At 42.8% G+C, this 23,760-nt stretch overlaps 1 protein-coding gene across 11 annotated transcripts in view; it reads right to left on the reverse strand.

The window, feature by feature from the left end:
* PTPRT (protein tyrosine phosphatase receptor type T) overlaps positions 1-23,760 on the reverse strand; it is a 1,164,533-nt gene that overhangs the window by 121,941 nt on the left and 1,018,832 nt on the right. For all 11 annotated transcript variants that reach the window (XM_027622224.1, XM_027622220.1, XM_027622223.1 and 8 more), the window contains one exon: positions 17,670-17,818. In XM_027622224.1, coding sequence (XP_027478025.1) covers positions 17,670-17,818 — 149 coding nt within the window. The remainder of the gene's footprint in view (positions 1-17,669; positions 17,819-23,760) is intronic.

The raw sequence follows: 23,760 nt of genomic DNA on the forward strand, positions 1-23,760 counted from the left end.
TGAAGAGTGCTCCTTCTGTTTTCCAGGCCTGCACTGAATGATGGGAGTCCAAGGAAGCCAGTATTTGGTGATGAGGCCTTTTAAATTAATCATTAAGACAAAGATACCAAGATTAGAGTTTCCAAGAAATGGAGTTGCAAAGTATACCCCATATATCTTTCTCAGACTAGTGCAATGGTCTCCCCTCTGGTTTCCCCATCCCCACCATGGGATCAAAACCTGAGTAATCTTAGTCACCTCCATGCTTAAAGGTTTTTGTTCCAGTAACACACAAGAACAATTGGCCGACTACAGAATAGTTAAAAGTGAATCACTGTGATCCATCTTGATCACAAAATTGACATAGTGAGTCATTCAACAAATACTGATGAAGCATATATTATATGCCAAGTCCTATACTAGTCTCCAGGGGTACAGTGGTAGCCAAAAACAGGAGTGGTCTCTGCACTTGGGAGCTTATAGACTAGTGAAGAAGGCAAATTTGAACCAAAAAACTCTTCAATGAATAAACATTTGCATACATGATACTTGTGATACATGCTGAGAAGAACTAGAACACAGTGCTAGTAGAAAAAAAAAAAGGTCACTGTTTAGATAGGTGATTGGGAAGCCCTCAAAAGTTAACAGTTCATCATAGATCTGAAGGATAAATAGGGGCCAAACAATGAATGACAGCAAGAATATTCTGGGAAGAGGGAATAGAATTGTGAAAGTCATGATGTTGGAAAATAGTGTTTTCAAAGCATAGGAAGAAAATCAATATAATTGGATTATAGTGAGAAATCCAGACAGTGGGCAAAGATGAGACCAAAGATATAGATAGGAATCAGATCATTCTTAACCTCATAGGCCATGAGATGCATTTTAGCTTCATCCTGGGAACAATGGGAAGTCCGTGTCAGGCTTTTAGCTGGGCAGTGACATGGTGAAATTTGCATTTTTTAATTGCAGAACAAGGCTAGGCAATTAACTATTTTATAAGTAAAGTATAATAATGATACTGAATTATTAGGCAAACCTCTGCTGATGATCAATTTGAAAGGAGAGTGATGGGACAAAATAAGAAGGGTTATTGATGAGAGAGAGCCCAGGGACAGATGTGCAAGTGCATGCATTTGCTAGAGCACAGCTGGCTGAAGACTCAGTGGAGGACCACATAAGTCTTCACTGCAGCAGCAGCAGAAGTGACTCTGCTATTTTGGAAAGACCCTCTTACTTTCTGAGCCTCTGTCACATCTGTAGATCTAAAGGAATTTCATCCTACCTAGATCAAAGACCCTGAAGATGAAAGGGGTTTTCACCATGGAAAAACTGAACTGACCCAATGAGATATTAGCTGAATAAGGATACTCATTTAAAAAAACCAAACATGTCTAAGTATTTTAGGGCACTAAACCACCAAAATATTGACTTATCAAGAAAATATGGAGCAAGGAGGGAGATCTAATCAATACTTCTGGATTTAACAACAGTCCCAAGAATAGAATGTCATAGAGTAGATACTCTTACCACCTGCTTCATTACAAAGATTTGGTTACACTAGTTGGGTTGTAGTGACTATTAATGCTGTAATCAGGTATATGTATATGTGTGAGTGTGGGTATGGATGTGTATGTAAAATAAAATTTCCATGGGCACCACTATTTTGTGCTGTCACTTTCCTTGAATCTGATATACACAGAGACCATACCTACTTTTTGCTGGCCTTAATAACTCCCACTCCAATAACAGTCTCCTCATTGTTGCTAGGATGATCTTTACAAAATTAGACTCAACCCTGCCCCTCCACTTCTTAAGATCTGTGTTAGCTCCTTGCTGAGAACATAATAAATTTCCAACTTGCAGGTTTTTGAGGCCCTTTAAGACATAGTCCCTGATTACCTTTCCAAGTTAGTCTCCTACCACTTAACCTCATGGAACTAACACTCCAAAAGTTCAGAACACTCCTAATTACAAGTCCAAAAGAAGGGACTTCCTGAGAAAGGGTCAGGGTTGGCTTGACTTCAAGGACAATCAGCACCTTGGACAAAGACCCTAAGTTCTCTCTCCACTCTTCACATTTTCTCTCAGGCCCTATGGAGAAGTTAACATTACTGATGTGTTTTAGACACTGTATTTTAGGGAATACATTTACATTTACAAGGAGCTACACAAGAGAGAAAAAGCCCTTTCTAAATTTTGAAAATCTTCAGAGATGCTGCTAGACCATGTGCTAGTAATGGAAGAGTTATCAACCTAACCAAGGTAGAAACTGGAGATCTAGAAAATATTCCTATTTATTCTTGATTATATTAGCTAAGTAGGCTTTCTCACACCTCTGTGCCCTTGCACATGTACTCTCTTCTTTTAGAACAGTGAGGTGGGTTTATCTCCAAGATGACTACACACTGATTCTTGCCCTTCCTGTAGGCATATGCCATCTCCCTGATTGAGAGATGGAGTCTGTTTCTCTACTCTTAGGCTGGCTGGTAACTGGTTTTAATAATGATAAGCCACAGAAGTGATGTTAGCCAGTTCTGGCCAGCAGAAGTGATGCCTAGTTTTTAAGAGACTGGCATTCCTCCTGGCTTTCTTGGAACATTCACTCTGGGGGAACATTCACTCAACCATCATGCAAGAAGTCTGATTGCCTTAAGTCTGCCATGCTAGAAGGGAGCCTAAGTTAGATGCACAGGGACAGAGCAATACCAGCTAGTGCCAGATGTTCTAGTCATTTCAACCCAGGGGTCAGATGTGCAAATAGAAGAACTATTTGGGCATTCCATCCCTAGCAGATGCCACTTAAGGAAAAACTGAGGCCCCAGACATATGGACCTCAGATAACTGTCCCAGTCATTTCCAGCCATTAAAGTCATTCTAGCTGTCTCCTCATTTTCACACAGACACAAGATATCCCTGCTATGCCTTGCCCAAACTCCTGGCCCACAGAATTTCAAGCAAAATACAATGTTGATTTAAGCCATTAAATGTTGACGTGGCATGTTATAAGAAACCAAAGAACAATGACACATTTCTCCCTTTCTGTCTTGACAAACTCATACCACTCATCCTTTAAAATTCAACTCCTCCATGTTTTCCTTGATATGTTGATACAGCCTGGGAAGCCTAGTTCCATTTCCTACTGATATTCTATCAACTCACTTTGGCTTCTTCTCACCTAGTAAACCAACATGACCCAAAACCCTTCTTTTTATCTAGTAAGTGAGTTGCGATAACTAAAGAAAGAGCTCAGCTCCCAGAATAAGGGGTGAAAAGAAGCCACCTCTCTATGACCATAGAAATTGGATCCATGTAATAGGTGCCCATTGTCTCCCAGTACCTTCCCAGACAAGTGATGTTCCCATGGCTACTTGCGAGGCCATCCAGCAGTGGAGAACCACAATGAGTTGCTACATCTGCTTCCTATGTTTACTATTGTTTTTTTTTTTTTTTTTTTTTTTTTGCTTCTTCTGCTGGCAGAGCCAGAAAGCAATCCATCTGAGTTTTGCCCTTATTTGTGTGTGGTCTGAAGACTACCAACTGTTTTTCTTTTTCCTAGAACTGGAGGAATGATTGTATCACATTCCCAGACCAGCCAATAGTTGACCACTTGAGGATATTTTGAGTAGCAGTTCCCACTTTTGCAGGAACCATGAAAAGGGACTTGTAAAATTTCTTCGGTGTTGGCAGACTAGTGATTGGTCGCAGGGGGTGGGAGACATAGTAAGATCTGGATATCAATTGACTGGCAAAAAAACATTCTTTGATTCCTTTGTCTGCATATACTCAATTCTGGATGCAGAAAACAGGACAATAGTGTATAGTGTCAGCTGTACCAAGCTCTCTAAATATTCCTTCTTATTCTGACTTAGTATATAGGATTGCTTTGTCTGAGTCCCGTCTGTCTAACATCCAACGACTCATTTATCCATCCAACTAAATAAGCATTTTTGGGTATCAGTTCTGTGCCACACACCACAAGGGTAGGACCTTAAACAAACACATTTGGAAGATGAAGTCAGTGCTGAGAAACAAAAGGGGAACAAAATTCTTTGAAGCACCTAACAAAGGAATCCAATCTGGTCTGGGGAGAAAAGGGTTAGGAATGGAAGAAATCTGTGAGCTGAGATTTAAAGGAGTCAGTTAGGAAAAGACTATGGGTTTAGCCAGATGAGGAGTTTTGAAAACATTTCTGTTAAGTGCTAGAGAGTAAATAATTTAGGCTTTGTGGGCTAGATGGTCTCTGCGGCCATCACTAAACTCTACTGATATAGCACAAAGGCAGCTATATATAGACAGTTTGTAAACAAATAAGCATAGGTGTGTTCCAATAAAGCTTTATTTACCAAAACAGAGATTGGGCTGCATGTGGCCTATGGGCTACAGTTTGTGCACCCTGCATGAGACAGAGCAATCGTATGGACAAAGGCCCTGTGGTAGAAGGAGTATAGAAAAGGTGAACCACCGAGAGAGGAAGGTAATATAACTGGAGCTCACAGAGAAGGAGGCAGTGATATGCAAGAGCTTGGGAGAGGTGGACAGTGCAAGACCTGTATGTAAGGTAAGGATGAAGACTTTGGTTTGTAGCTTAAGAATAATTGAAAGCTACAGAATTGTTTTAAGCCAGGGAAGGATGAGGCAGCATGTTCCAATTTGCATTTGCTTAGTTGTTAAGAACATGGACTAGAGAATGACAAGGATGAATCTGATGATTATTTAGGGGCTGTGGATCTTACTGAGGTAAGAGATGGTGGTAACTCAGACAAAGATGGAGGGGGTGGGTGTGGATGGGTTCTAGCTATATGGAAGACTTAGAATAATCAAAATGTGGTGTAGAACTGGTTGTTGAGGGTAAGGGAAAGGAACACGTTGAGATGAGTGCACTGTATCTATGATGAATGTATCCTTATTGTTACATCGAATGCATCTCCTCTTGCTTTGGTGCTAAGGAACTGAAACCTTATTTTCATTTCCAGCCTCCACATAATTAGGAAGTCAACTTGCATGGTTGGTGAGGTGAAAAGTAAATCACTTGAAGAGAGATGAAGCACATGGATAATGGGCCAGGATGTCTTCCCCTCACCAGACACCACTCTCCTTGCAGCTTCCCACACATATCTCTACCAGAGGAATCATGCCAGATCACTGTTGTCTGCCTTCCCTACAGGCTTTTTAAGGGAAGAACTGCCTTTTTCTTGTTAATGTCACCAACACCTTGTATTCTGGTTGGGGGAATCTCCTCACTTGAAATCTGTACACTCTAGACGTAGGTATGGGTGACAGATGTATTAGATGTGGTGTGGGTAGTTCTCTCAGTTGAGTCAGGAGCATCTCAATGATACCCTCCTCCAGAAATACGTAGAGCACCATTCAGAGAATGATGAGGATTATGATGGGGACAGACAGATTTTGCCTGTCCTTGGCCCTTTGATCTTTTCTTCTACTTCCTCAAATGCTACTTCTTAAAGATGTTCCATTTCCAAAACTCTACTTCCTGTCTATACTTCATACCTGCTGCCCATCTCTGTGAGCAAAAATTTTAGGTGGGCTCCTTGAACTGTGTGATGGATCCAACCCTATGACTAGACCTTCATCAACTTCCCAAGATATATAATCCACTCCCAACCCACTAACATAAATCAGACTTCAGGTTCTTTGAATTTCTACTTTGAATCAAAAAATTCTGCTTTGAATATTGAGACTCTATCATAATTCAGGCTGAGTAGATAGCCATGAGGCCACTTAATCCATTAACTTCTTCACACACTCTGAGTTCCATCTCAGAGTCCAGGTGGATGACCAGAAGGTTCTGCATTTGGATCCCATTCACACAGTCCCTTTTAGAGTCTGTGTTTTGCCCTCAGTTGTGACTACTTTTCTATGGGCACTCCTAATATATAAATCCTGGTTCAGCATTCTGGCTCTTCCATTAACTTGCTAAGTGACCCAAGGCAATGTGTTTCATCTCAATGGGCCTCAGTTTCCTTATTCATGGCAAAGTCTTCAATCACCTTATGTACACAATGTAGCAAATATTTTTATCTCTAGGCTGCACCCCTTTGCTGAGCTACGGGCCCACAGATCCAGCTGCCTACATGACATCCCTTCAATGACTCAACAGCACCCTCCAGCCTAACCCGACTAGATGTAAACTCCCCCTCTTCTGCTCCAAATCTGGCCTCTTCCCGTGCTCATGATCTCATTTAATGTCATCACCACCCACTTAGGCTGAATATGAGCAGAAAAGAGAAGATTCTGGACTAAGCTCTGGGATGCTTCAATGGTTAGAAGTTAGGAAAAAGAGGAGGAATGGATAACAAAGAAGGAGAAGAAATGGCTGGGGAGGAAGGAGGAATACCGGAAAAGGAAAAGTCAAGCAAAGAAAGTATTTCAAGAAAGATGAGGTGCTGGGGCGCCTGGGTGGCTCAGTTGGTTAAGCGACTGCCTTCGGCTCAGGTCATGATCTTGGAGTCCCAGGATCGAGTCCCGCATCGGGCTCCCTGCTCGGCAGGGAGTCTGCTTCTCCCTCTGACCCTCTTCCCTCTCGTGCTCTCTATCTCTCCCTCAAATAAATAAATAAAATCTTAAAAAAAAAAAAGAAAGATGAGGTGCTGATAGGTCAATCATATAAACCCAGGTTCAAACCCAGATTTGACCTCTTGGTAGCTGGGTGCCCTTGAGTAAGTTACTTAAATTCTCTGAGCCTCAGTGTCCCTAATCTGCCTCATAGAGTTGTTAAGAATATGAAATGAGGCATGTAAAGTGCTTTGTCCAGTAATTACACATGAAATGTTAGCTAGGAGAATTATTATTTATGCTTTCAAATCACCAAGGCTGTAGCACCGAGCTGAGGGAAAACAAAACAAAAAACCTGGTCTCTAAGCTTGGTTTATTCTGCTACCTAGCAACTATATATTTACATTTTCAACTTCACTTCTTTATCCCTGATTACTTTAACAAGCACTTTCTAAGTGCCCTCTTGTAATTCAGGACTACCTATGAGATATAGAGAACAATCTATTTTCTTCTCAAGATGTAGTGGACTAGCATAAATTGCCCAAAGCAAATTTAGCTTTGTAGCTTTACTGAAGTCTCTTTGAGAAGGAACAGCTGGGCCAGCTCACAATGAAAGTAAAGGTCCATAGCTGATAAAATGCTGTTCCTACTTATCTACAATGGGAAGCTGAATCTATACAAATCAAAGAGAATATCAGGCCAGCTTTCAACAACATGCAAAGGCGCCTAACACTGGGATCACTCCAATTTCCAAATAGGTTGCCCTTCCTGTAAAGTGAATTGAAGTAGGCTACAAATTTAAGATTCTTCTCAGGCAGGTTCCAGCTACTGTTCCAGCCATATGCTCTCAACACAGGACACTCCGTACTCTAAGCCCCCTTTTCTGAGCCCACCATGATCCTTTTCCAAGCCTTTGTCCCCTCTACCAGGCACAATCTTCCCCTTCTATCTCCCTCAAGTCAAAATCCATTCTCTCACATAGTATTGTCTAAGGCAGAATCAATCACTTGTTAAGCCTATGATGAGTGTTCCTAGGTCACTATATACATCTTTTCTCTATCACTTATCACATTTATTGAAACTAATCCATGTATAAGTCTCCTCTTGGAGGACAATAATATCCTTGAGGGCAGAGACCATGCCTTATTTATTCTTACAACCCCTACATCACTTGGCATACAGTTGGGATTCAATGAATATTTAAAGGAACACCTGAGTTCCCATAATCAGGAGATGAAAAGCATAATTCTATTTGAGAAGATTCTGTTTGTGCAGAAATTGGATTGGGGAGTCTACAGAAGACAAACCATTATTGACCACATTTCATTCGTCCAAAGGAGACCGTGGGACATAAACTAGAGTGGTCACAGCCCCCAATTCTAGCCCAGTTTCTTTTGCTGGTGACTCAATGAGTGACCCTGAGGAAACTCTCTGGGACTCAATACTTCATGTTTAAGATGGGGAGGTTGGATCAGATGGTGTCTAAGGTAATTTTTAGTTCTGATTGTCTATTATGTCCCTTTTTGAGTTTAATATTCTTCTCTGAAACTTGTGTTAGTTTAACTTGGTGTTTGTGATACACAGTTTGTCTACTTTTTCAAGGCCACTTAAATTTCCATTTTGCACTTCCAGGGAATAAATAATTCCATTCAACTTTGGGTTGCCAGGAATTAAATAAGTGTGTCCTTTAACCTGTCAGCCAAGTGGATGATTACAAAATATTCAATAATCCCTGTAAAATATTCAGTAAAACTGGAGGTGGCAAGCTTGTAACATTCAATTCTTCTCCTAGATTCAATTTAATCTTGGAGCAACCAGAAAATATAATTGTCCTTGCAAACAGAATTTCGTGCATTTTTTTTTTATTTCTCTTCATGATGTTCCATTGAGCTCTTGGTTTCACTGTGTGACTCATGATTGCTTTTCCTTGTAAATTTCCACTCCTTCCATTCTGACTCTTAGGTGGTTTGCTATTCAGACAAAAGGAGAGAAAGCTCCAGAGACTGTTGAGAAAGAATGCCTATAAATGGGTCACAGCTATAAATGGGTTTTAGCAATCTTAAGGCCCAGTACCTCCAAGTAGCAATGCTTTCTTGGTGCCTCCACCCTGAGAAATGGGGAGTTAGCCTGTCTCCCCCAGTGTGCTGTAACTCTACCATTATCCGAGACAACTTGGTACATAAAGAACAAGGCCTTTGGAGTCTGACAGTCCCAGGCTTTACCTGGAGCCAGTGACTCAAACTCGAGTGTGCATCAGCATCACCTGTAAGCCTTGTTAAAAACAGTGATGGCTGAGCCCCACCCCCAGAGTTTTGGGTTCAGTATGTCTCGGGTGGGGCCAAAGAAGTTGCTTCCAAAGAGTTCCCATGTGATGCTGATGCTTCTCATTTGGGGACCACACTCTGAGAACCACATAATGACTCAGTACTCAGTATCTGCGGACTTCAGTTTCTTTCTTTATAAAATGGGAAAAGTAACACCTGTGATTTAGTGGCTTGGTCTTGGCTGTAGGCATGTCAGATCCTGGTTTCAGTTCCAGCTCTGCTACATAAAGCTATGAGCCTTAGGCAAATTCCTACTGTTTAAACCTCAGTTTCCTCACTTGTAAATCATCAGGGACAATCATAACACTTATTTAATCTTCCCAACAAGATAATGCACATAAAACACTCAGCTGGAAACAGGCACATAATTAATGATCAATAGATGACAGCTGGTATTAGGAATAATAATAATCTAATAATTAGTGCATTTTGAGGTTCTAAACTGGGAGGATTAAGTAAGCTCACTGGCTGACACAACCAGAAATAAAAAATACCTCAGTAGGCTGGGATAACAGGGTCAAATCTAATGAGAAGATATGGCACAGAAGAAATATAAAGTCCTTTGTCTGGGCCCCCCAAAATCATATTTACTTGGGCTGAATGAGGCAACCTTAGTTGGAAGCCATGAGCTCTGCATTAGGTAGATATGTGATGGACATATGGAGGTTCACTCAAATGTGAGCAGTGTATTCTGAACCCAAAATTGGAATCCAGAGTGAGGGTGATGGAGGCTCTCTAAACTTCCAGTAATTGAACCTAATGCAGAGAATCACATTCATCTTGGAGATCCATGTACTCCATGGACACGGACCAAATGGAGACAGAGGTGCCAACTGAGATTTTGAGCAGACCGGAAAACAGAAAGGTATCCCAAAGGAGGCTGATGGCTGATGTGGGCTGCTCAGTCTGAGGGGAGGACCTGCAGGGCACACACATGGCCGCAGTCCGACAGCATGGGGTGGGAGGTGGGTACTGCAGGAAGAGAAAGACTGACGTCACTACCTTATGTGAGATCAGAGGGCCGACAAGGGCCAGCATATGGTTGCTGGCCAATACATTCTTGGGCACAAAAAAAAAAAAACAGGAATTAAATGGATGGAAGTTACATACAGTGAAGGCAGCTTAAAAGGAGAGAGAATTCACTACCAGAGGAATTGGAACCAGATATGGGCTTAGAGCTAGAAGATCTTCATTTGAGTTCTAGATCAATCACTGGTTCTCTGATTCACACATTCAAACAAATACTCAATGGGTATCAGATGGACCAGAGAGTTTGGGTAGCGGTCAGGGTACACACTGGTCGGCGGTCATGGAGAACCAAGGAGTCCATGCTTAGGACATTAGCCTTTCCCTCAGGAGCCACAAGGAGCCACTGAAGGGTTTTAAGCAAAAGGAGGGAGGGTCAAGTTGGAGTACTGCAAAGACAGGACAGTGGAAATGTATTAATGTATTGAATTTAGGATTCCTTATGACACCAGGATAGTAATTCCTACCCTGGTTGCAGTGCTTCGAGAAGAAGAGATAATTCAGCATCTAGCAAAATGACTGCCCTAGCAGGTGCCAAACAGAGTGAAGGTATCATTAGCAATCCTTAACATCGCTTATCATCAAGGGCATAGCATCTCAAGGGAGGGTCACAGCCAGACCAATCTTCCCAGAGACCCATTTCTCCAGCTGGCTCAAAATCCTCCTGACAGGGTAAAGGACTCTTCCTAAGGAGTTTAAGGCAACCTCAGCCATTATAATTTAAAGTCATGATCTGTATTCCCGATTTGAATCACTTTAGTTACATAATATGTTCCTAAAATAATCAGGTTAAAATTCTGCCTGGTGCTTCCTTCTGCCTGCCCCATCTCTGCCAAGTCATTGTGCAGGGTATCAAGCTTGGACATTCCCTGATGTATCCCCAAGGACATCCTTTCAGTAGGTCTATGGGCTGAAGGTCATGGAGGACCATTAGGTTTCAGGATCACCCCTCCTTATCAGCAGCAAACATCTCTGAGGCCACAGCAAGCTCTGAGGCTACCAGATACATTTTTGGTTGCACTGGAGGTACAAAGTCCAGGGAAGAGTCCTGTGGCTCTTTTTGCAGGCAGGCTGCTATTGCAGCCCCTGGTGGGCTCTGCAAAAATCTTTGTTGTTGGAGCACCTGTTCCCCTCATGAGCTGCGAGCTCTCTGTGCCCGGGGCCATCCCTTGCTCTTCTCTCTCTGTATCAATCTAGGGCTTTGTCCAGGTCAGGAACGCCTGAGGATGGGGCCATCTGATCTACAGTCCCACCTCCTAGGAAGCTCCGATGGGACGATTCCCACAGATCCTGCCTGTTAGAGCATCCCCTGGGGCAGCTGCCTCCCTGCAGGCTCTCAAGTGGATAGAGGAACCAAGAGGAGGTGCTGTCCTCCCAGCTGGTAGGTCAGTTCCCCTTAATCTCCTTTCTCTCCTTCACCTCGGCTTATGGTGGGCAGAAAGCTAAAGGTTGGAGGGAAGACAAAGACGGTTTGGGGTCCAGACCTCACTATCGATTCATCATGTGACTTAAGGAAGATTTTTCAGTATCTCAGAACACCACTTTCAACTGTAACATGGGTTTGGTAATAAACATACCACTGTACAGGGTTCTGTGAGGACAGATGAAGATGTGTATTTGAATGTGCTTATCCCAGAGCCTGGCACCTTGCGGGAATCTGACTGGCTCCATGTCAGTGCCCAGCCCCGGGCCTCCATGTGGGACACAGCTACAGTAGCAGCTTCTGCCCACATGGGAGAAAAGCTGGCTGGCCATGGGGAGAAGAGTGGTGCTCCCCCTTTCTCCTAGCCGTCAGCGGCTACCATTCATGGTCCAGGACAAGGAATACTGGTTCTGCAGTCAGATAACCCTATTTGGCTTCCAATCCCATCCCCACTCTTTGTGTGTGCGATGTTGGGCTTATTTATTTCAGCTCTCTAAAACTCAGTTCCCTCATTTATGAAGTGGGAATGATATCTAATTTACAGGGTTCCTAGGAGACTTAAGGGTGGGATTTATACAAAGCATATGGTCTAGTATGTACGGGGTGCCAATGAAAGTTACCTTCCTTTGGGCTTTTGCTACTAGAAAGCTCAGAACAAATCGCAATTTGAAAGTTACCAGCCTGCATATTTAGATTACTTTTTAATATAATGCAATTACATTTTAATCCAACCTGGTCTTGATCTTGTCTTCATTTATGTGTTCCCGATCTTGATTATTTATTTCTCTTATTACTGTTTTACTGTAAGTACTTTTATTGGATATGTTCCCAAATTCTCTGCAGAGCTAGATGGATAGAATCAAACTGATGTCAGGAGAAACGGATCCTTAATATGACTCTGCAAATGCCTCTGTGATTGGGGCACGGAGTCTCTCTGAACCTCAGTTTCCTTGTCTGTAGAATGGGAGTAATAAAAAACCTACAAGCTATCTTATGGTGCACGAATAAGGATCTTTGGCTCCAGCATTTTGCAAAAGCACTTTTGTAAACTATGAAAAACTTAGTAGAAGCACTTGTTATATGTGAGACACTACTTTATACATGCCTCAGAATGCAAACAGTGTATGTCTTCCTTGTAAGGGACAAGGGGTTAGTGATTTCCTTAGAATAGATAACATCTAAGGAAGGACCAGGTGAGAATGACCGCATGAAGCCACCACATGTCTATTCCACACCCCCGGCGTTAGGCTGCTTGAGGCCAGGACCCCCGGGTTCCAAGGAGTAACAGCTAGGCTCTTATCTTTGCTCTAACCGGTTCCTAGAGGCCTGAGTGGACACATATGCCAGGCCACCATCTTCATCATATGCCAGACCCCCCAGACCCCAAAAAAGACCAGACTCCCTCCTTTCCTTTCTGAGTCTCCCAGACACTCTGTACCTTCACTCTCTTTATACCTTCGATAAACTCTGCTTTCACCTCCTGCTGGCTTGTGTTTGGTTTCTAGCCTGTGCACAGCCGGGACCTCTTGGCTGCTCCTGCGGGAACCCCTCTGGGTCCTTGGACCTGGCCCGCCAGCATCACTATCACAGAAATTCAACAGGGATTTGTTTTGAAGCACTTTGATTTGGACTGAAAATGAACACAGAGACAATGACACTATGAACAAAAGATAAAGAAGACAATGTAAGCATGGATATAAAAAGACACCATCGGAAGGAAGACATGGAAAATTATCCCAGTGGGTGAAAGATCTCAGAAAAAAAAAAAAATAACAATCAGGTACACAGGGCAAGAAGATCAAAATGAGATTACTTAATAAAAGCCAGCATTTCTTCAAACCAAAGACAACGCACATTGTTTGTCCTTGAAATGTGATGTACACACAAGAATGCTGCAGCAAAGCCAGGCCCAGCGCTGACAGACCCTATCACCCTTGCAGCCCAGAGGTCATTGTTCCCATACAAAATCCAGAGGCTTGTCTGAACCGCTGCTACACAATGTAGCAGTCATTTGGAATAGAAAGCCCCAGAAAATCAATGTATGCAGGGAGATGCGGAGTTTAAATTAGGCAAGAGCCCACCTGTTCAATAATGAAATAATTGCTCAGGGCCCATTCTTCTGTAATCTTTTCTGATGAGACATGTATTCTTGGGCTCTGCCTTTCTCAGTGCTTCCTCGACATTTGCAAATCATCTCAGGGCCTCCTAAAACTGATGCAGGAGCCAGGCAGTCAATTCCCTAATGCCACGAAAATAGATTCAATTTTACATACATCAGGGTGATTTCAGAAGCAATTTCTGCATCTCTAGTGTAAGCATTACTTACATTTTTCCCCCTCAAATCTCATCCCAGCGGTTCCACAGGACATTTTAAAAGGTACGTGATGCATTCCAGGGCATTAAAAAGAATCCCCAGGGCGTGTTTGTGGCTGTAGCCTGAGGACACCAGATGCACAGATAGAGTCCTAAAATATTCAGTGACTCAAACAAATGCAAAATTTCTTAATAATTGAGTATAATGCCAATTGAATTTTTCTCCTGTCTTTCTTTTTTCTTTTTTTTTAAATTTTTAATTGTTATGTTAATCATCATATATTACATAATTTGTTTTGGTGTAGTGTTCCATGATTCATTGTTTGTTCATAACACCCAGTGCTCCATGCAGAATGTGCCCTCTTCAATACCCATCACCAGGCTAACCCATCCCCCCACCCTCCTCCCCTCCAGAAACCTCAGTTTGTTTTTCAGAGTCCATCATCTCTCATGGTTCGTCTCCCCCTCTGACTTACTCCCCTTCATTCTTCCTCTCCTGCTATCTTCTTCTTTTTCTTTTTTCTTAAAATATGTTGCGTTATTTGTTTCAGAAGTACAGATCTGTGATTCAACAGTCTTACACAATTCACAGCGCTCACCGTAGCACATATCTTCCCTAATGTCCATCACCCAGCCACCCCATCCCTCCCACCCCCGACCACTCCAGCAACCCTCAGTTTGTTCCTGAGATTAAGAATTCCTCATATCAGTGAGGTCATATGATACATGTCTTTCTCTGATTGACTTATTTCACTAAGCATAACACCACGTCGTTGCAAATGGCAAGATCTCATTCCTTTTGATGGCTGCATAATATTCCATTGTGTATATATACCACATCTTCTTTATCCATTCATCTGTCGATGGGCATCTTGGCTCTTTCCACAGTTTGGCTATGGTGGACATTGCTGCTATAAACATTGGGGTACATGTACCCCTTCGGGTCCCTACATTTGTATCTTTGTGGTAAATACCCAGTAGTGCAATTGCTGGATTGAACGGTAGCTCTAATTTCAACTGTTTGAGGAACCTCCATACTGTTTTCCAGAGGGGTTGCACCAGCTTGCATTCCCACCAACAGTGTAGGAGGGTTCCCCTTTCTCCGCATCCCCGCCAACATCTGTCGTTCCCTGACTTGTTAATTTTAGCCATTCTGACGGGTGTGATCTCCTGTCTTTCTAAAAGCAGTATCATTAAAATGTATATGCAGGTATGTCTGTGTATATATGTGTTTGCCTGTGTACATACGGGTATGTCTGTGTGTGTATGTGTATTAATCACACACACATATCAATCATTTGGAAATATTGTCTCTCTTTACGTTGAAGATGTCTAATTTGATTCTACTGGATAGCTTTCCTCTTCCCCCCTGGCTGGCTAATCTACCTGGGTCTTGGGTGTTTTCCTCTTAAGAGCCTAAGTTTTAGCCCATGGGGAAAATAGTGGTGATGTTTCCCCTTGAAATCCAAAAAATTGGTGTTAACCAGGTTTTCACTTGAGATCAGAAAGCTTAAGGTCAAAGACCTAATTTTGAGGTCATGTATCTCTATAATATTTTTGTCATTCAGTCTTCCCAGGGCATTTTTACAAATGGAAAAAAGTGTGCCCAAGAATCTGGCCTAGCCAGGACAGGTTTTGGGTGAATGGGTATCACTTGGCCAGGATATTCTATCAGCTAGACTTGCTACTGAACTTCCTGGCCCTTGGGCCAAAAGCAGGAGAATCTGTGACAGGTTAATCCAGGCAGAGATTCTCAGGGAGCTCTGGATGGACCTTTCTGTAAGGACACACCGAGCCCACTTCCCTGTCAACTCCCTGTCTGCCTCTCCTGGACGCCTATGACACTCTCCCCTTTTCCCCTTCCTGAGGGAAGGTATGAATCCCTGTGATTCATCTGCATTGAGAAAGGAAAGAGGACTGGCTTCGTGGGTAGGCAGACTATAAACTTGCTCTGCTCTCTGAGGAAAACGGAAGTTAAATATTTGCTTATGAAATAATCAGTGTGCAATGTTAGATTTTATCTTTAAAGCTATTACACAATCTTAAGAGGTGCGCAGACTCAGCGTGGCCAACAAGGCAATGGGATGGCGTTTGTCTGCTGATACAACGCAAAGGGCGGTATATGATACCACCTAGGTCAAATTTTTGCCAACATGTTGACCGGAATGTGATCATGATGAAAAAACATCAGATTAATCTGGATTGTGCCACATCCTATGGGACCACTGGCCTAGACTTTTTAAAAAAGATGTCGGCGGCCTGGAAGAAAAAATAAAGGAGGGAGGGCCATTCTAGGTGAAAGGTGATGGAGAGACATGATGACCAAATATAATGTGAACAACTTGACGGGACCCTGGATTAAAACCACCACCACAACAACAATGTGGGGGCCACTGAGGAAATTCAACTGTAGACGGTATATTGGATACCAAAATAAGGTTACATTTCTTGGGTAAGATAATTTCAGAGTGGTTATGTTGAAGTGCCGTCCTAGTTCTTAGGAAGCACATGCTGAATTCTCTGGAGATAGAGGGTCATGATGTCTGCAACCTATTTCTAAATGGTTCAGAAAATTATATCTATCTATCTATCATCAGTATATAGATATATATATCGATACACACACACACATGGAGAGAGAGTACATGTGAATAATTGGTGAGTCTAGGTACAAGGTATCGGAGTATTCATTTTACTATTTTTTCAACCTTTTTATAGGTATAAAACTAATTTCTTTCCTAAGGCAGCATGTCAATATTTGAAAACGGCTATTGCTTCCCTCAAAGTTCAGGGTTCTTAACCAGTGTGTCTCTAAGAACCCTCTAAATGGCTTTCACAAAATCCACATCCTACCCTACCCCTCGTCTCCCTCCCCCTCCTTCTCTCAGGAGATTTCGATTTAGTTGGTAAGGTGCACAGCCTACATATGTGTTCTTTGAAAACTTTCTCAGATGGGTTCTGTGCTGCACATGAGGTTTGCAATCATGGGTCTGAGTTACCCTCAGAACCTGGATCCATCGGGAATTAGCTAGGTCACTCTGAGAAGGTCAGCCAAATGCATGGAACTTTGGATGCCTTATCTACAAAAGGGGACCAATCATACAAAGTATCTTACAGGAGGACATGGAGCGGACAAAGATGGTCAATAAATATTTGTTTCCTTTCTTTCTTCATTTTCTCATGGGCTGTCACCACCCCAAATTGATCATATCTATGTGATTTTTATACATTATGGTTTCTTCCACTCGCCATTGATGCAGTGTGTGGAGGACATTTGTCTATGCTCATAGTCCTTTAAAGTTTCTGAATTCCCCAATCTGGAGCAGAGGCTGGGGGATCCAGCATTTCTATTAAGGCCAGGAAAAAGATGGGCTTAAAGAAAGATGAGAACAAAATTTAGCTCTCTTGAGTGGCTTTAAATGTTGCCAGTCCTGTGGTTCTCCTTTGGACTAGGGTTAGTCCTGAAATCTTAGCCACTTCTGTCAGCTTGGGATCCTGTATCCACTCTGAATGAGGGCTCAGGGGCTCCCGACTGAACAGCGCTTGGAAACACTGGCTTCACAGTGGACCTGGCCAGGCTTGGAAGGCCTGGCTTCCAGGTCTGGATATGTTACTCAACAGCCCTGGGACATTGGAGAACTTGCTTCTCTGAGCCTCAGTTTCCTAAGCACTTAAAACAGAGACAGTAATAATCCACGATGCACCTACCTTACATAGTTTATACGAAACACTGTTTTGAAAACTGTAAGACACTCGATTCAGTGTGGCATGTTTTTCTCCTTATGGGCACAACCATGTCCTCTTTTTTTAAAAAAAATATTATTAATTTTGTAAACAAGTAGTTAAGATGGCCTGCCCCCACTTCTACCTGCTTTGGGGGACAGTCTTAAATTCTCCTTTTCCCTCAAGATGGGCTGCCCCGAGTCTCTGCCAGGGAGAACCTTCTTGGAACATCCTTGGGAACATCCCAGGGAAGCATCCTGAGCTCATGCCCTATAGCATCTGACCACTGTGAGGGGTCCACAGCAGAGGTACCAGGGTCAAGCTGGACCATGGGCATTCCCTTCCCCTTAGTTGACTCAACTTACTGAATCCATTAACGTCCTGAGAGCTAGAGGAGAAGCCTTCATCATTGCGGCTGGTGCTGAGCTTGGTGGTAGGTTTGTCGGCTGAGGCCACAGGCCCCATCTCCCTCTGGGCTCCACTCTGTGTCTCCTTCTGCTTCTTGGCCAGCTTCCTTTGGGACATGTGCAAGGGGAAAAAAATCACAGTCAGATGGTCTCAGTTGTATTAAAGCATTGGGAAGACCAGATTGCTCTTCTTCCCCACTCATCATCCTCAACCCCCAAACCTGGATCATTCTCCAGAAACAGTCATGGTGGGTCCTTCAGTGCCAAGGTGGAATAAGCCTAAGACCTCCTGAAATCATTAATGGCTTTCCTTTACTCAGAAATTTGAGACTTATCCTGGCTCATCTCCAACAATAGGTATGTTCTTTACTTGAGCTTAAAAAGGGAAATCAATGAGACTTGGCATGATGCTTCCCTTGCTCTCCTTCCAAAGGGGGGAAGAGGCCAGATTGATCTTTCTGTTCCCAAGGCTCTGAATGAGATTCACAATGGCGTCTGACATTTTCAGGGACTAAGATTACAAAATAACACACCAAACAATGGTAGACTGAAGTAGGGGCTGTTGGTTGGTGAAGGGTGAGGGTGGGGGTAGTTAGTATTGTAGCTCAAAGGAGAACACTGAAAGCTGAACTGGATGCCTAACTATTCTCATAGAAATAAAAGACCCTCAGAACCAGATGGTGTTTATAATAATACTAGTTTAAAGCAGTGGTTCCCAAACTCTAATGGAAATTAGAATCATTTCAAGAGCTGATAAAAGCACACAAAGGCCCTGGCTCATGAAGGCAGGGCAGGGCGAGGTCAGTGTGTGGCCACCTAGCTCCCCAGGTCATTCTGACATCATCACTGGAGGTTAAAACCACTGGTTTTGGCCAGGAAGGCCTGGGTTCATATCCTATCTCTGCTGGCTGCATGACCCCAGCAAATTCTTTAGCCTCTTCAGGTTCTGAACTCGTCCTCTATGTACTACAGGAAACAACTAGACCAAACCCCTAGGGTCATGATGATTAAATGGGATCAAGTGCGAAACACATGGAGCACAGTGCCTGGCACAGAGAGAACATTCAACACGTGGCAACTGCTATTCTTGTTTTTATGTCATCCTTACTGGTCCAACCTCATTCTAGGAGACCCACCGTGAAATCCCTGAATATCAAGTGGTAGAGATTTTGACACCTCCCCAGGCAACTGAAGGGTTACAAAGTTCTCCATATGGATTTCAAATCTATTTCTCTTAACTGATTGTTCTTAGATCATTAGAAATACAAAAATATGACTAATACCTCTTGCCTATAATAGTTCTTCAAATATTTCTAAAAAACCAACATGGTTCTTCTGAGATTTCCCCACATTTCCGATTCTAAATATAGTTATTTTTTTCCTGTGATGTGGAAGGCAATGGGCATATTAAATATCTGGGGGGTAAATTCTCGGGTCTCTTGCTCCATTTTCCATAGGTCTTGGCTTTAACTTCAAACTTGATCATACCTACCTCAGCATGGAAACAACAGATTTCTCAGACAAGTCAAGTTCAGCACCATGTAGGAAATAATTTTCCAAAATGGAGCCTGCTTGGCCACGAAAATAGGCAGTTCAAGAGGTAATGATCTCCCTGTCAGAGGAGGTATGATACGAAAGAATAACCCTAGACCTACAAGTATTTTAGGGGAGTTCATCTAGGATCAGTTCTGATTTGATAGGATGATAGTAACCCCCTACACATGGGTCCCTCAATCTAGGTGCAGACTGCACAGAAAAATGACAGATGGCACACTCAAGTGGGGATAATTTGGGGAGAGTTTATGTGCAAAAGGACTACTGCCAAAAGTAAGAAGGGTGAAGGGGGACGCAAGGTCCACTCTAGTGAACAGATGAGCTGTTGGCCACCATGTGTCCAGAGGGACAAGCAGAAGAAGCAGCAACCAGAACCCTGAAGGAGAGAGTTGTGAAGACAAGAGAAGACCACCGGCCCAGAAGCAGCAGCCTCTCTCAAGGGATCCAGCCGGTCCTCCCAGGGAGGGAACCAGAGACATAAACACCCTGACTACATCTTCCCCTCTCCCCCTGAACTCCGAACAGCGGCTCTCATTAGCTAAAACCAACTGGAAGCCGGAGGCATGGAGCCTATGTCGATCTAGCTCTGGAAGCAGAGAGCAGAGTGGAGAGGCAGGAAGAGCGAATCTGGATCCAGGAAATGCCCCCCAACAAGAGAATTTTATCTCCCTGATTTGGGCCACAATTTGAAGACAAATGTAACCTAAAATGGAATTCTTTCTTTTTTTTCTTTCCTTTCTTTCTCTTTTTCTTATTTTTCCATTGGCCTGAAGAAAGAAGGACCCTCGGGAAAAGGAATGTGTCTTTTGGTTAGGATGTTTTGGCCACAGGCATTGTGTTCCAGTAGTCAGAATCCTCCTGGCAGACAGAAACAACAAAGAGCGAAGCACTGGATCATTTGGGCCTTTTCTCACCATTGCCAGGCAATCAGACTGGGGGCAGGGGGAGCACCAGCGAAAGAGAAATGAGTGGGTCTACTACTGATGACATTTCGAAATTTTATTCTTCATTTATTATCAAAAAGGAGTGTGTTTAAAAATGTATATGTGACCTTCTTAATCATAAATTTGAAAAGATATACAGCAGATCCGTTGCCTCTCTCTGAGCTCTGCTCACACTGCACCAGCAGGAAATAAAAGGAAATCCAATAAGAAAGTTAACTTTAAAACTAGAAGTGAGTGTGTACTAGTGGCTTTGATATTTCCGTAGGGGCAGAACTCCCACCACTCTCATTCCAGTAGGGGTGAAATAATATGGAGAGAGTTGTCTTAGGCACAAATCATTTGTTTCCAAAGGAATAATAAGAAAAGGTCTCGCTGCATCTATGAAAAATGGCATTTTACAGAAATGTTTGGGTAGCTCTGAAAACCTGGATAAAAAATGAAAACCTGAGTTTCTCCAAAACATAGATATTTAAAAACTGGACAGCTAACCAAGTTGTAAAAACTCAGGAGTATGACATGCTTAGTAGTTAGCCCATGGTTGACACTATGTGTTCGTGGTAATGATGATGCTCTACATAAAAATGTATAGACAGGTGTTTCGGCAACTGGCAAACACAGCTACAAAGTGGAAATAGAAGGAAGGGATGTAGAAGGAAATAAAACACAAAAACCATAGTTTTGGGACCTATCTTTATTCTATTAGAATTCAAAATTTAAGTATTAAAAAAACCTTTCGGTAATACAGGAAAAATCATGTTTATTCCTATAACCACAGAGCTTAACTGATTCCCTTCCCCTTTTTTCCTTAAACGAGGGGAAAATCCAAGCCAATGAGTTGGGCATGAAAGACCCTAAGGCTATGGCTCTAGGCTTCAACTCAGCCTTATCTTCCACACACACCTCCTCTTAGGAAACACCAACTACCTATCTTCATCCCCCAACAATTCCTCAATACTCTATATTCCCTAACGCGTCCCCATTCTTCTCCATTGGCCACCTCCTCTTCCTCCTTCAAGGCTCAGCAGTATTCAAACATCACCTCTCCTTTGAGGTTTCTCTTGCTCCTCTAAATAGATTTGTGGTTTTCTCTTCTTGGCTGATTTATCCGCTGTACAAATATTTACTGAGCACCTACATGTACCGGTCTCTGCTAGATGTAAGATCACAGTGACAAGAGCCAGACACAACCTTGACCTTCAAAAAACTACTGGCAAAGACAGATGCTAAACATGTAAATACAGAAACAAATCTAAAATCACGAAAGTGATGAAAGCCAAGGAGGAGAAATGCATGGAGCTAGAAGCATGCCAATAGGTAATTTGAGCCCTCTCAGCAGATCAAAGAAAGCCTTGTTGCCATGTCAGCTAAGCACTTGTCTAGTTGAACTGAAGTGATTCAACTCTCCCACCCACGAGGGCAAGAACCTCTTGGGTGAAGGGCTTTTGACTTCTTGCACCTACTCCAATTTCTTGCTAAGTGTCTGGCACATAGCCAGTGCTCAATAAATTTGTTGTACAAATTTATATTTAAAAGTCTACAATTTGAAGTGCAGCAAAAATTGCCATCCTACTCCGACTGCAAATTATAACCACTTTAAAAAAAGATACATACAAGGAATGAGGAAGAAAAACCTGCACAAAATTAGTTTGTAACCTGAAATATTTCTACTTATGAATAGTTTTGGCTGACAACTTAGCATTTTCTTCTGGCGGTTGTCATAAATTCTTGTGATGTTTGCAGAATTAATGGAATGTTTACAGAAGTCAGAATTTTTTTTCACTTAAAGCCCGTGGAATAGCCATAGCTGCAGAATGTTTTTTTTTTTTTTTAAATCACATAAAATGGTTACATGGTAAATAGGATAGTCACATAACTCATGGAATCTTCAGATCCTTCAAGACCCAAGTACTTCTGACTTCTGAAACTTGGAATTTTTTCTCTAGCTGTTCTGAGATTCTTGCCAACTGGGTCACAAAATTTCACCAGCAGGGGGTACCAAAAGCTGGTAAAAAGAGAACATGCATAAACCTATCTATTCCTCTGCAGGAACATTTCTAGAGCTGAAGAATGTTTTAAGACCTAGCAATCCAAAGTTTACTGTTTCTGACAGGTGGGGACAATGTGATGTGACCATAACTCTTGGCATTCTTTCTTCTAACAGATCACTCTGAGGTCTTTCTGACCTTTGCTTGTTAGCTGAGTGAGGGTAGGTGGCAGGGGATATGCCCATGACAGACCGTGAATCCTATCATTTATTCTGAGCACCACTCTTTATAAGGGACAGTGTCAGGTGGAATGGCTCAAAAGAGAGGAATGCAAGGCTGTGAAAGGTTCTGAAATCATTTTGAGAGAAGGAACATCTGAAACAATGGGGATTATTTCTCAAGGAGAGGGAATATTCAGGAATGCTCTCTTCACACATCTGATGTCTGGCTCTGTTGTGGCCGCAGGGGCAAAATTAGAAACAGCCTGGCTTGACACAAGGAAAAAAGAACAAAGTAGAAGTACTTGGGTCTCTTTTGGAAGTGCCTAATATCTGACTGTCCTTCCCATTTCTTCTTCCTTGGTAATCTTCTCTACATCTTTTACGTCCCAACTCAAATGTCCCCTACTTTTAAGGAAGTCTTTGTCTCCTTCCCAAAGTTAGTAGTTTCTTCCTCTTTGCTCATTGATTTGTTGGAAAAATATTTAATGAGCACCTACTTTGTACCAGTAGCTCTTAGAAAGAGACCATGATGTAAAAAGCCAGGCATGACCCTTGCCCTGCTTAGGCTTTTGGAAGTAACAAGCACCCCATCCCTGGAAAAGTTCAAGTAGAGACTGAGAAGCGACTTAGAAAAGAGGTAGTAGGGAATTCCACCATCTGGATTCTGCAAAACCCTTGAATCTGTTCTGGGCTGGGAACAGGAGGCTCCAGCCAACTGGGGGAGAGTGTTGGGGGTTCCACCTAGGGTCTTTCCCTATATGTGAAGAGCTATGCCCATGCTCCTGGGAGACATGGATAAGGCACTCTTTCTTTTCCCCCCAGGGATCTTCCTCTGACCCATCCTCTGTTGGTATCTCTGGATAGATGTTCTGGGAAGCCACATAGATTGGAACATTGGAGCCAGAGAGAGATCCTCAGCCCATAGGAGGTGGACAAAGAAAACACAGAGCTGAGACTCTACTCCTATTAAAAACTGGCACTGTACCCTTTGAAGCCGGGGTGCTTCTGTGCTGGTACGATTGGATCTTTAAAGTTATGCATCAGAACTATAAGGGAACTGTACCATCCTCTCATTTTATTCAAGAAGAAACAGGCCCAGACAGAGGAGGGGCTTAGCCAAGGCACATGGCACGATGGCAGAAGCCACGGGACCCAATCCCTGCTTTCTACCTGCCAGCGCACGACACCTGTTCTAACAATCCTCCACCTCTCTTTTCGGAATGAAATTAGAAGTGCAAATTCAGTCCATGGTATACATGGTTCTAGTCCCTTGTGAATGCAGCAAAACCTCATTATTCCAAACCTTGCTAACTCAGAATTACTGTAATTGAGGCAGGGGCTAGGC

Source organism: Zalophus californianus, chromosome 8 (assembly GCF_009762305.2).
Source record: "Zalophus californianus isolate mZalCal1 chromosome 8, mZalCal1.pri.v2, whole genome shotgun sequence".
Taxonomy (NCBI): Eukaryota; Metazoa; Chordata; class Mammalia; order Carnivora; family Otariidae; genus Zalophus; species Zalophus californianus.